The 13,722-nt window shown below is 37.6% G+C and overlaps 1 protein-coding gene and 1 long non-coding RNA gene across 2 annotated transcripts in view; both read left to right on the top strand.

Annotated features, from left to right (window-relative positions):
- Positions 1-13,048, top strand: part of usp39 (ubiquitin specific peptidase 39) — a 30,766-nt gene extending 17,718 nt beyond the window's left edge. Inside the window, exons 10-13 of the mRNA XM_028799663.2 lie at positions 3,822-3,964; positions 6,327-6,462; positions 7,434-7,520; positions 12,900-13,048. Coding sequence (XP_028655496.1) covers positions 3,822-3,964; positions 6,327-6,462; positions 7,434-7,520; positions 12,900-12,947 — 414 coding nt within the window. The 3' untranslated portion in view covers positions 12,948-13,048. The remainder of the gene's footprint in view (positions 1-3,821; positions 3,965-6,326; positions 6,463-7,433; positions 7,521-12,899) is intronic.
- LOC127527973 (uncharacterized) lies at positions 9,311-10,996 on the top strand. The gene is made up of 2 exons (XR_007935171.1): positions 9,311-9,556; positions 10,856-10,996. It is a non-coding gene; the product is annotated as an uncharacterized LOC127527973 (long non-coding RNA).
- Positions 13,049-13,722: the final 674 nt, after the last annotated feature.

Here is a 13,722-nt window from a genome sequence, read left to right as displayed (position 1 = left end):
GTTGATCGTGGTGCTGATGCACCTATGGCAACATTCGCCTGGGAGGACAGACACTTATGATGACAGGAGGTACAAACCATCTTGCCTCTCACTGCAACTGCCACCCGCACACACCTGTCTCACAAAGAAAGCCAGGCAGCCAGCCCACTCTGCATTTCTGCTGGCTGTTGAGCCGCTGCTGCTGCAAACAGGCACCAACAGCAGGCAAAACAGGCAGCAACAGACGTTTGATGTTGATTTATGTGTGAAACCATTGCTTTGTGCGCTTTTCAGAAAACTGAGTTTTTTGGAAAAAATATTAGCCCTCTAAGAGTTACTACTGAACATAGACTGTTTATGCTGCTCCCTGATAAAAGAAAATGTTTCTGCTGGTATCTTTTAAGATACCAGAAAACAGATTTAGAAATGTTAACTTGCTGTTGCTCGGAAGGTGCCTGTTATATATAATATTGTGATTGTGGCTCTGGACTTTGAGGGTAACTTGTTTTTCTATAACAAAGTAGATAAAACGTTAATGCCTTGACAGTGGCAGATAGCTTTGGTTTTATATTTGATTTGATTACATTAATGTTTAAGTCGAGATTTACAAGAAATACTTAAACTGCTACTATGTAAAGGGAATACTGCTGTTAAAAAGCACCTTATTTATTTTAAATGTTTGCAAACCAAATACACACAATACACTACTTTTGAGTTCATTATTGACTTTTGATCATATCAATGTGATTTGTTAAACAAAAAGGTATCGCTAGCTAACCGGAGGCAAGTTATTCTCCAAAACACAGAGGTAAACCGACTACTCACTTTTGACGTCACACTTCCCCCTCCCCTCAGCTCACAGTCTGTGTCTCAGATTAGTGCAAATCAATCATTCCTGCAAGTGAGCTACGATTCTTAGCACGATGAGAGAAGTCACAAAATCAACTGGAATGTTCAAGCAAATTCTACAAAAAAAACAAGATCTAAATCCATTAAGTAGATCTCTTGTTCGCTAGCTAAGCGGATGTCAGATACATCCCGTGGCTGGCGTGTGAGTGAGGAGGGCCCCGCCCATCGTCCCACTGCGTCTCTCTCGGATTCACGCAAATAAATCGGTACCACAAGCTAACTATGATACTTAGCACGATGAGAGAGGTCACAAAATCTACTGGAATGTTGAAGCAAATTATAGAAAAAAACCCAATCTAAATCCATTAAGTAGTTCTCTTGTGAAAAGCAGACAGACAGACGGATAGAGAGAGAGAGAGACGTTGGATTTTATTTTATTTAATAGATATACTAGTTGATTACCCAGTGGCTTCACTCACTGAGTGCAAGGGAAAAAAATAAAATGTAGTCTATATGGTATTAAACAGTAAAACATTAACATTTAAGAAGTAAAGATACATTGAGCACTACTGGAGTGGTTTCGGGTAAACTACATTTTAAAGGCGCTATAACACAACAGGTAAGTAGTAGATCCCTTGTAAAAGGCGCTACACGACCGCTGTGGTATAGAAATTACATTTTCTATGTGATCGTCCAAATTTTTGCCTGACAACCTTGCACTACATGCCTGTGATGTACTTGTTAAAATAATTAATCACAAACGCAAGCTTGAATGTTGTGGGGTTTTAGTGACCTGAACTTACCTTAAGGAACAGTAGTTGTGCAGGGCAATTTACAAACAGAGTCCTGCTTCGATGGTGCAGATTACACCCATTTGCAAAGATTTCCACTCTTCCAGGAGCCGACGGGGGACTTGAAGTGTCACAAACAGTGCGAGAAGAGAGGACGCTGCCCGAAACTGCGAAGCTCTCGAGTCAGCGGAGCAGCCCGACATTCCGCGCCTCCCAGCATCCACTTTGTTCTCACGACCCCTCACAGTTGAAGGCGGTCTCGTCTTCACATTGTTTACAGCTCGGCGCAGTTAAAAAGTAGAAAGACGCAAAGCTGTTTTCCTCATCTCTACTACTATCAAGTACTGCCAACTAAAAAAAAAGTTACAATGTGGCAGTTTCAGTGACAGTCACGTGGACGAATAAATAAAACTTCTCTGTCAGAACGCGCCTGGCTAGTTCCTGTATTATAATATGTTCTGTGGTCATAGGTAGTTTCCATATCATGTGGTCATACGTAATTTCCGTTTCATATGTAATTTCCATATCACGTGGTCATACGTAATTTCCGTTTTAAACACAAAAAGAATTTTATATATATATATAGATATATAGATATAGATCTATAGATATGTAAAATTTATTCATAGGTCTGAAACACAATCTGATTATTTGGATGGTTACCTACAAATTAACTCTTGTTTGGCCAGTTGGAAAACATCCACCATGTCCTCTCAGTTACGAGAAGTCGATCATAGATATGTGATATAGTACCTGCCAAATAAAACAAAGAGTACATGACACGTATTTCACCCTAATTGAGACTCATCAGGTGTATCTACCTTTGCTTCCCGATGCGGGGATTGAACCTCGGTCATTAGCACCTGAGGCAAAGCCTCTGACATTGCGCTGCAGCAGCTGGTTTACTTACTTGACAGGGTGAACATCGGAGTATTACATTCATAGGTCTGAATTGCAATGGAAGTGAAAGTGTGTGATACAGTTTGCATATTTGTAGCTAGTAATCCGAAAAGGGAGAAAATTAATTGTGTATCTTAAAATATTTTTTTATTACTAAGATTTTGACAAAACAATTAGACATACAGGAATCAAAGACAATAGATAGCAAATGAGGAGGTGGGGATCAGAGGGTATTGGTTATAAAATCTTTTATTATTTAGGTATCCTTCTTTTTAAGCCTGCATATGCTGAGTTCATGTCCAGTTGTCTGTTAATAGCATTTTCATTTGGGAGCCATGATTTAGCCAGCTTCCTGGCAATTTTAGTATTAGCCCTCAATTTTATTTGCACTATATCCCAGTTAAACAAACATGTGTCTGGTTGAACTTTTATGTGTGTATATCAGAAATCAGGGGTCCTTCCTTCTGACAGCGTTGCAGTGTTCTTATAAGATGCAAATTTTGATCATAACTTATTTTGTGTACCATTTGATTAGGTAATAGTTGTTAAATCATTTAAATCTGACACATATTCTCAATATCAAAGAAAATAATATGAAGTTAAATTTCCCAGAAAAGATTTATTGGTAAATGAAAATATGTTCCAAGCTATATTTGTATTGTTACTACGATCTGGTTCACTGTGTTGCATAAGTAAATGGCTCTAGTGTGTTATGCATTATGATGACATGCAGAAATTTTGCCAGCGAGTTTCAATATCTACCTGTCAGAATTTGCTTCTTGGAAGGACTGTCAGCATTATATGTCATTGGAACATTTTGTGTCTGTAGTTATCACCATTTTCTTCTGTCAGTCTGCACGTATGTAGTGATACGTAATTGAGATACAATTGCTGGGTGTTCAGCTTTTATGACTTTCTAGTAAAATGTTTTTGCATACGGCTGGTGACAGTGCCTCTAGATGAATTGGAGTACCCTGATTGACGATAATTGATTAGCTGCTAAACCTGTTGATAGGTAAACTGCCTTGTTCTACCATAGTACATAGTACATAGTCTCGGTGTGATTTTCCTTTGACCACTGATTTTTAGTTTTATTTCATATGTGACGAAAGTTTGATTTTTCAAGCAGCATGCTTTTTTTGATGTGGTAAGGCATTGTAGATGTAACAGCACAGTATGTACAATAGCATGTATGTCAACACAGTATTATAAAATTTGAAATAAACTATTGTTTTCAGCCTGTCAATGAACAGTGTACATTTTTAAAGTAACCTATAATAAATTAAAAATGTACTTTCACAGGAATATAAAACATATAAAGAGAACTTCCTGAAGCGCTTCCAGCTTACAAAACTTCCACCATACCTCATTTTCTACATTAAAAGATTCACAAAAAACAACTTTTTTGTTGAAAAAAACCCTACGATTGTCAACTTCCCAATTACGTAAGTATTACTATGTTTGTTATATTATTATAAATCACATATACGTCTATTAATGTTGCATGAGTTTCATACTAAAGGAAATATTACAACACACTTGTTTGTTTTTATTTTACAGTGGGGCAAAACAGTATTTAGTCAGCCACCAAATGTGCAAGTTCTCCCACTTAAAAAGATGAGAGAGGCCTGTAATTATCATTATAGGTATACCTCAACTATGAGAGACAAAATGAGAAAAAAAAATCCAGAAAATCACATTGTCTGATTTTTAAAGAATTTATTTGCAAATTATGGTGGAAAATAAGTATTTGGTCACCTATAAACAAGCAAGATTTCTGGCTTTCACAGACCTGTAACTTCTTCTGTAAGAGGCTCCTCTGTCCTCCACTCGTTACCTGTATTAATGGCACCTGTTTGAAGTCGTTATCAATATAAAAGACACCTGTCCACAACCTCAAACAGTCACACTCCAAACTCCACTATGGCCAAGACCAAAGAGCTGTCAAAGGACACCAGAAACAAAATTGTAGACCTGCACCAGGCTGGGAAGACTGAATCTGCAATAGGTAAGCAGCTTGGTGTGAAGAAATCAACTGTGGGAGCAATTATTAGAAAATGGAAGACATACAAGACCACTGATAATCTCACTCGATCTGGGGCGCCACGCAAGATCTCACCCCGTGGGGTCAAAATAATCACAAGAACGGTGAGCAAAAATCACAGAACCAAACGGGGGGACCTAGTGAATGACCTGCAGAGAGCTGGGACCAAAGTAACAAAGGCTATCATCAGTAACACACTACACCGCCAGGGACTCAAATCCTGCAGTGCCAGACGTGTCCCCCTGCTTAAGCCAGTACATGTGCAGGCCCGTCTGAAGTTTGCTAGAGAGCATTTGGATGATCGGAGGATTGGGAGAATGTCATATGGTCAGATGAAAAAAACTCTACTCGTCGTGTTTGGAGGAGAAAGAATGCTGAGTTGCATCCATAGAACACCATACCTGCTGTAAAGCATGGGGGTGGGAACATCATGCTTTGGGGCTGTTTTTCTGCAAAGGGACCAGGACGACTGATCCATGTAAAGGAAAGAATGAATGGGGCCATGTAGCGTCAGATTTTGAGTGAAAACCTCCTTCCATCAGCAAGGGCATTGAAGATGAAACGTGGCTGGGTCTTTCAGCATGACAATGATCCCAAACACACTACCCAGGTAACGAAGGAGTGGCTTCGTAAGAAGCATTTCAAGGTCCTGGAGTGGCCTAGCCAGTCTCCAGATCTCAACCCCATAGAAAATATTTGGAGGGAGTTGAAAGTCCGTGTTGCCCAGAGACAGCCCCAAAACATCACTGCTCTAGAGGAGATCTGCATGGAGGAATGGGCCAAAATACCAGCAACAGTGTGTGAAAACCTTGTGAAGACTTACAGAAAACATTTGACAGTCATTGCCAACAAAGGGTATATAACAAAGTATTGAGATGAACTTTTGTTATTGACCAAATACTTTTTTTCCACCATAATTTGCAAATAAATTCTTCAAAAATCGGACAGTGTGATTTTCTGGATTTTTTTTTTTCTCATTTTGTCTCTCATAGTTGAGGTATACCTATGATGAAAATTACAGGCCTCTCTCATCTTTTTAAGTGGGAGAACTTGCACAATTGGTGGCTGACTAAATACTTTTTTGCCCCACTGTAGAAACATGCAAGAAAGATCAAAGTCCGCCAGTTTCTAACATTGTATTGCATATGCATTTCCAGTTTATAAATGATGGCAAGTGTTGTAACTATGGGGAGGTCTATGATTCAATGCAAACCAAAAATGTTTATGTACAACTGTAAACAGTATTTTTATGCAGAGTCTTAAAATTCAGTTTATATTTTAATGTAATGTGAAATTGCAAAACTGTCCTGATTACTCTCTTATTACTCTAAGATTGTCTGCATTTTTTATATGCAACTATATTAATGACATGTAGCATTTGAATGTAATCCAGCCATTCTTTTAACCTACTGCGTTCAGAACAGGTTTACAGGGCACCAATACAGTACATGTCTTGGAACAAATTAGCTCCAGATGGTTCATTGCTTGGCTCACTCATGCTCCTCAGTCACTCGCTTTTTCCCATTTTGAGTTTTCAGCTTGTGATGACTAGTGTAAGATTTCAGAGGCAGAAACTGGACTGAGAGTAACACAGTAATACTAATACAGTAAGATATGCGTAGGAACCCTGTTAGAGAAACTGTAAAAGATGTACCTTAAGTTTATTTGTAATGAATTTTACATTGCAGTAGGCAGTATGGGCTATTTTAAAGAGAGATTCACAAAAAGAAACTTAACAAGAAACTTTTTTCTGTCCACTACAGAAGCGTTGATTTGCGTGAGTACCTTGCCGAAGAAGTGCAGGCTACGGAGAAAAATGCAACGTATGATCTAATTGCTAATGTGGTCCATGATGGAAAACCTACTGAAGGCTCCTACAGAATCCATGTGCTACACCACGTAAGACACTATTTATTTATTGTGTGCTCATAATAACCAGTTGTAGTCAGTAGGATAATATTATGTTGGGTACACTATAATTGGTGTAAAAACAAAGGTCAATTTAATACAATAGTAGGAATTTTGGAGCATTCAAAATTGTTGAGGCTGATTCTGTGGATATTTAAGATAAGAAACATTCCATTAAAGACACGGAGGAGGGTTGCGTTCATTGACACAAATGCATAGTCCTTTAGTAAAATTACCAGACTTGATGAGGAGACTTCACATCACCTTTATTTTATTTTGAGAAGGCTGGGTAAACTCTAATCTTCCCCCAGAACTTCATTACCTTCTACAGATGCACAGTGGAGAGCACGCTGGCTAGCTACTGTATATTGTATTTTGGCATCGCACCTCCTCTGTGGAAGACTGCAGGGCTTTGCAGCAGGTGATTTAAATAACCTGGGTCCATTAGTGGAGACAAGCTGCTGTCCATATAAGAATATTTATGATAAGACCTGCATGAAGAAATTGCCTTCCATCATCTCAGACCCCACATATGCTAGCAAAAAACTCTTAATTGATGCTGTATTATTGATGCCATACAGCACACTCACAAATATGTTTTCTGCATGGGCCATTAAACTGCTAAATTATGTAAGCACCAGCACCACCAATGTTTCTGCATAAGCAATTCAGTGTTTCAGTGTCTGATCAATGTTCTATGTTTGTTTTTATTTAATATAATTACAGTTGATTTTTTTCTCATTTTTATTGACATTACTAAATAAAGTAATTTGTGTCATCTTTCTCACCATACCATATCCTGAATTTTTGCTGCATGTTTCTTCACCAGTAATACCAATCATTAAATACTTTTCATTGTACTGTATTTATATAGTGACATTAAACCTAATTGAATTGATTTATTTTCTTTCTAGTCATCTATTTGCCCCACCTAAACTTCCCCCCTCCTTTTACGTTAACAGGGTACCGGAAAGTGGTATGAACTACAAGACTTGCAGGTGACAGACATTCTTCCTCAGATGATCACGCTTTCTGAAGCTTACATTCAGGTACGGTCAGTTTGAGGTGTTTTAATCATGTAGACAAAATCACTAAAGAAAATGAGGTAGTTATTAAAATGTCAGGTTTTGTGTCACAAGGATTTTTGAAGAGTTATTTTCTATCCTTCTTTGTACATATATAACAGAGGGACTGAGTGACCAACCGTTTTGTGTTGAATAAAGATTTGCCATCCTGGATTTTTTTAGACCTCCAAGAAATGATTTTTTTATCAGATATGTACTAGCCTGATATTTTTTATTATAGTGATGTCTTTAAATGCTAATTTCTGAACATCATTTGAGACAGTGTATTCTGTTACATTCTACGTAATAATAAACTAAAGGATTCTAGAATCTTTTACTAGAAGTTCACTACACAGATTGCACATTTAGGACATTCATGTGTTTTTGCACTTACCTGCTTATTAAGGAAAGCAATTTTTTAAAATATTATTGGGACCGAAATTACACAGAGGTGACATTATCGTTATCCTTGTGAAAGTGTGCGAAGGCTTAAAATTCAATTCAGGTAATACACAATGTTTGTGTAAATGAAATAACATGTATAGTATCTGTTAGCCATGTCATCTAAGGTATTTACCCTAGGTTCTTGTCTATAAGCCGGACTCGTGTATAAGCCGGAGACCAAAAATCATACGAATTTTTAAAATAAAATCTTATCATAGATAAACCGGACTCATGGATAAGCCGAAGGTACTATAACCTATAACTAATAGAAGGGAGGGAGGTCAGTGGTCTCACTCGCACCCATTTAATTTCTTTAAGGGGGGAGAGAGTGTGAGATATTGGCGTCTCTCTCACTCCCCGCATGGCGCGGTTGGAGCGGCCGGAGCGCGTTCTTTCTGCTCTGGGCGTCGCCGAGTCAACACGCGCGCGTAGCGGTCATTTAAATTGTGATTTTATATGTAAGCATATTTAAATATATATCGTGGATTTTTTGCTGGTTCGCGGATTTCTGCGGACAATGGGTCTTTTAATTTCTGGTACATGCTTCCTCAGTTGGTTTGCCCAGTTGATTTCATACAAGGGACGCTATTGGCAGATGGCTGAGAAGCTAGATTGCTTACTTTTCTCTCTCTCTTGCGCTGACTATCTGTGATCCTGACGTATGGGGATTGAGCAGGGGGGCTGTTCGCACACCTAGACGAGAAGGACGCTCGTCTAAAAATGCTGAAAGATTATCTTCACGTAGCTATTCTTTTCTGCAGCTGCTTCCTGAAAAGACATGCTGCACAGTGCTTCGCATACTTAAAAGCTCGAAGGGCACGTATTGATTTTTGACTGAAAAAAAAACTCTCTCTCTCTCTCTCTCTCTCTCTCTCTCTCTCTCTCTCTCTCTCTCTCTCAAGAACTTAGGGTAATAAAAGTTTTATGTGAAGATTCAAAAGCATGTAATTGTTTACATGAAAATCTGAAGTTATTAATGTCAAATTACAGCAACTCAGAATAGGCAGATTTAATGTCTGTCTTATTCTTTGTGAATTCTTCTATGTACTGTACTGGAAGATCACATTGCCCTTCTAGTATACCTTCTAGAGGCACATCATGGTCAAGGTATCCATAATTTATTCCATGTTTTAGGCTAATGTTGGTGTTTGGTTGATGAACATTGTGACCTGGGGTTTAAGATATGCACCATCCATTTTCCTGTTTTGTATTGCAATGTCTTCTTTCAATTTTTGTACACTTTGTCTCTCATTTGTGCCTGCCCCATGCGGAGTGAACAAACAAAGTGGCTAATAAAGAAAGTTGATTCAGCCTGCTTCTAATTGTTTTTGGTCATTTAAATTCACCATGTAAAAAGGGAAATAAAGTAAAAAGGTATTTGAATGGTGGATGAGGTAAATATTGTTCAGCTAGATATGACATATTTATTTATTTTATGTGCGTGGCTCTTACAACCCCAGAAAATGCCAAGTAGCAATTGACCATCTTACAAATATTGATCACTCCTTTATTGGGGGATTTTACATATTCTGAAAAGTAGGTACTAAAACAACACAAAAAGCCATGTTGCTGCTCCAGTAGGAACGAAGAGGGGAAACAAAACTGTTAGAGCACAATTAGCCCTTTGGTTTTAAATATGTTTTAAAAACTTAAATAATTTTCTTGTACGAAAGATAATGTTGGAAAAATATATCGACCCATGTGCTTTTAAAGCGCCATAAGTAGTCCAACTAAAAGAAAACCATCAATGCCTAAAACAGTTAAAGCAGCATGTGCTCACTGACATTGATAACTGTTGTAAATGATAATAAACATTGCCTTTTGTATGCACCATATTGTGTTCTGAATACAAGAAAGTTCTGACACTTTTGTCTTGTTATGAACATACATACTACACAAGTCAGCATCTCAGTCTTACTAAGGTACGCTTTCTCTCTACTTTCTTTGCTCACTGGTTGACTATAACCTTGCTGCTCCTTCCTTGCCTGTGTTACTACAGGTGCAAATACCAGTGAGGGAGCACTTACTGGATCAGTAAGTTCTGATCGTGGGTGTCATTAGATCAGACAAAATGGGAAGGACGAGTGAGAAAGGGTTTCAAAACCCATTTTACAGAGATCTGTCAGAAGTCACTTTCTTGTGGTGCTTGATCTGATTCAGTTGGGCAAATTTGTTTTATAAAATAGCCTCCTTGTCTAATTGCAGGTCTATGTTGAAACTTTGTTTTCTTCATAAAGCACACTGGGATTTGAAATAAGGATAGGTGTATTCTCAAAATGACTTAGGTTCTGGATTCAGTAACCTTTGACTTTCTGCTATAGTACTGGGTACAAGACAGGAACCAGCCCTGGATGGGGACAACAGTCCATTCCATGGCCCAATCATATACATATCCACACTCACACACTAGTTCAATTTAGTCTATAATGAATCTAACCTGCATGTTCTTGGGGATATTGGAGGAAAACTGGAGTACCCAGAATAAAAACGTGAAAATAAAGATAGTGACCAAGTGTTGGATTTGAACCCAGGATGCTGAATCCTTGAAGCAGCAGTGTTAAGATAACCATTGTGCCACTGTACTACCCATAGTTACAACCTTTACACAATTGTATTGAACAAAATGAACAACCAATATCAGTTTCTCACTGAAAATGAAAATGGCATTTTTGAAGTATTTCAGTCTGGTTTTAAGACACACAGAGTCTGCACTTTTAAGTGTTCTAAATGATCTTTATTAATAAGTGACTCTGTGGATACTGCTGTCTTGTTGCTGTTAGATTAACTGTGGCATTTGATAAAGTTGACTGTGACATCCTCATTGCCTGTCTTGAGCAGTATGTGGGTATACAAGGAACTGCTTTGAAATGGTTCAGGTCATACCTCACAGACAGAAGCTTTTCAGTCATCCTGAGCAATCTCTTCTCATCCTCGACTCCTATCACTTGTGGGGTCCCTCAAGGATCTATTCTGGGGTCTGTTCTTTTTTCACTGTTTATGTTGTCCTTACCATCCACAAATCACAATATGTCTTTCCATTGCTTAGCAGATGACACAGATGTATTTTCCACTGAAACAGATCAAAACAAATTCTCTTAAACCTTTATTGGAATGTTGGGAAGATATTAAGACATGGATGTCACAAAATTTTCTTAGTGTAAATGACAAAAAACATAGATTGTATGTTTTGGACTTTTTCATCTTACTTGTGCTACAGAAATTAATCTTGGCCCTTTGACAACCTACTGTAAACCATTTGCAAAAAATCTTTTGTCTTTATAATAATGCCCTCAAATTTGATAAACAAATTAACTCCGTTTGTAATGCCTGTTTCTGTCAGCTTAGATCAAGCCCTGTTTTTTGGTTCCTGATTTTGAAACATTAATTTATACATTTGTCTTTTCTTGGACTGACTATTGCAACTCATTATACATTGGAGTTAATCAATGCCTTGTTTGTCTTCAGCTAGTCCAGGATGCTGCTGCCAGGCTTCTAACAGGCACATGAAAACAAAATCCCATCACACCAGTTTTGTCTTCACTGGCTTCCTGTTTGCTACAGGGTTGAGTTTGACATTTTACTGGTTTTCTTTAAGTCCCTGAGTGGTTTAGCCCACTTTTATCTTACTGACCTCTTGCACCCTTATTCTTCTTCATGGTCACTGAAGTCCTCCGACCAGAAGCTATTGGTCATGCCGAGTTCTGAACTTAAGCTTAGAGGGGATCTTGCTTTTGCAGTAGCTGCACCTAAGCTTTGGAATAGCCTTACCTTTTTATATTGGGTCAGCACCAAGTTAGGTTTTCAGGTGGAATTTAAAAGTGACCAATCTTTTTGCCTTCGCTTTTTAAAATTGTATGTAAATATTTATTTTAATGTGTTGCTCTCTCTCTCTCTCTCTCCCTCTTTATGGAATTTATTTATTTATGGATTTATGTGTTTATGGAAGCTGTACAGCACTTTGGTCAACTTCTGTTGTTTTAAATGTGCTTTATAAATAGAATTGACTTGACTTGAAATATTTTTTTAGCAAATTTTTGAAGATATCTTCCTAAAAAAACAATCAAATTGGGCTTAAATTTGAGACACAGGCAGATGGGTTAGCTCACCTACTGGTACATTTTCTACTAGCTAATAAAGCATCTGAGTCTACTTCATGAGCTGCTGGAAACTGGGCTTGAAGACTAACAGTGCATGCAGTGTATTCAGTGTAGAACTGTCTTCAGAAAAATAGAGAGCACAAGCACAAGCAAATGCCTGGTCCCATCCTTGGTGCCTCCTTTGATGCCTTCTTTTGCTTTAAGGTGTCCCCTTCTATTCTTTTTTGTTCACCTCCTGTGTAACTTCAAATTCAGAAGTTTTAAAGAGAATTCAGTGAGCTCAGGCCTGTACATAGTGATGTAATCTGAATTGCATACTTCTGCTTAATCGTATATCCATTTCCAGGATTTTGTGTGAAGCGTTCTGATGCTTATTAACTTGTACCAATCCACCTTGACCATTTGAACCAGAATAAATATATATATATTGCAGTGCTCTGAAATTTTTTTTCATGAACGTCTTGCATAAATCAAGAGATAAATTAATATTTATAATAACTGCATGCTTTATGTAATGGGGAAATAAAACAATTTTTAGCTATTTTTGTGGATGAGAGCTGCAGACTATTTTTTGAATATATTTACTTGAACCCTACCTTTGACATTTATTATATCTTCTCTTCTTGATAATGAAAAAGTGGCAAATTATTTGTATTTACTTTACTTATTAATTTACTTTGAATGCTAAGCCTCTTATGTAGGTGGATCTAAATACAGTATGTCTGCAGCTAGAAACTACCGGTAGTCTAACAAAAGAGCCACTGTGTATTTTTTATGAAAAAAATGTATAGCAACTGAAGTTATTTTGCATTCTTCTTTTTAGATCTGGAAAAGACGAGAAGATGACGAGACCAATCAGCAGGGAGCATGATTTGCCGCACCGTTCTGGACACACACATATATTTTTTTTAACTTTTCAAATTTACTAAATACTGGAGTGAATAAAAAGAAAATGCCCAAAGACTGTAAAAATATGCACTTTGCTCCTTGATACAACATGATTGCTATACACTACTGGTCAAAAATTTTAGAACACCTCAATGTTTCCAGTTTTTCTTCAAATAAGAAATTATAAGGTCAAATTTATATAATTTTTAGGGAAGAGAAAGGCAGAGTAGATGGAAACAAGGAGAAATTAAATTCTTGTCCAGAATGTTGACTAGAGGCCAAAGGGTAAGTGCACAGTGGTAGAACTCCATATCCTATAGTGACATACCTGCCTATAACCTATTGTGCATCAAGGTGGTATGTGTGATGGAGGGCCTTTTACAGTTCTAAAAGCAGTGTCTAAACCTCCGATCAAAAATTTAGGAGAAAAGGTTGGTGTAACATGGCACTGATAAAAATAAAATGGAGAACAAACTGCATTTTAATAATTTTTAAGTGAGAACAGAAGTATGCAAAGAAAGGGAGGGCTAGGAGTTGAGGGAATCCTTAACTATCATATGGACACAATAGATATGTCAATAACAAAATATTTAAGATCGAGGCAGCTATTCAAATAGAGGGAGAATACGTGGTCTCTTGACAAAGACAGTTGAAGGGTTAGAGGGCAGATTTAAATCGGTTTGTTTTATGTGTAGTCAAAATCTCAATAAAGTTAAAAAGAGTAAGAACATGTGGAAGATCAGATGAAGCCTCACCCA

Source organism: Erpetoichthys calabaricus, chromosome 1 (assembly GCF_900747795.2).
Source record: "Erpetoichthys calabaricus chromosome 1, fErpCal1.3, whole genome shotgun sequence".
NCBI classification, from domain to species: Eukaryota; Metazoa; Chordata; class Cladistia; order Polypteriformes; family Polypteridae; genus Erpetoichthys; species Erpetoichthys calabaricus.
This window is presented reverse-complemented; position numbering and strand designations above follow the sequence as displayed.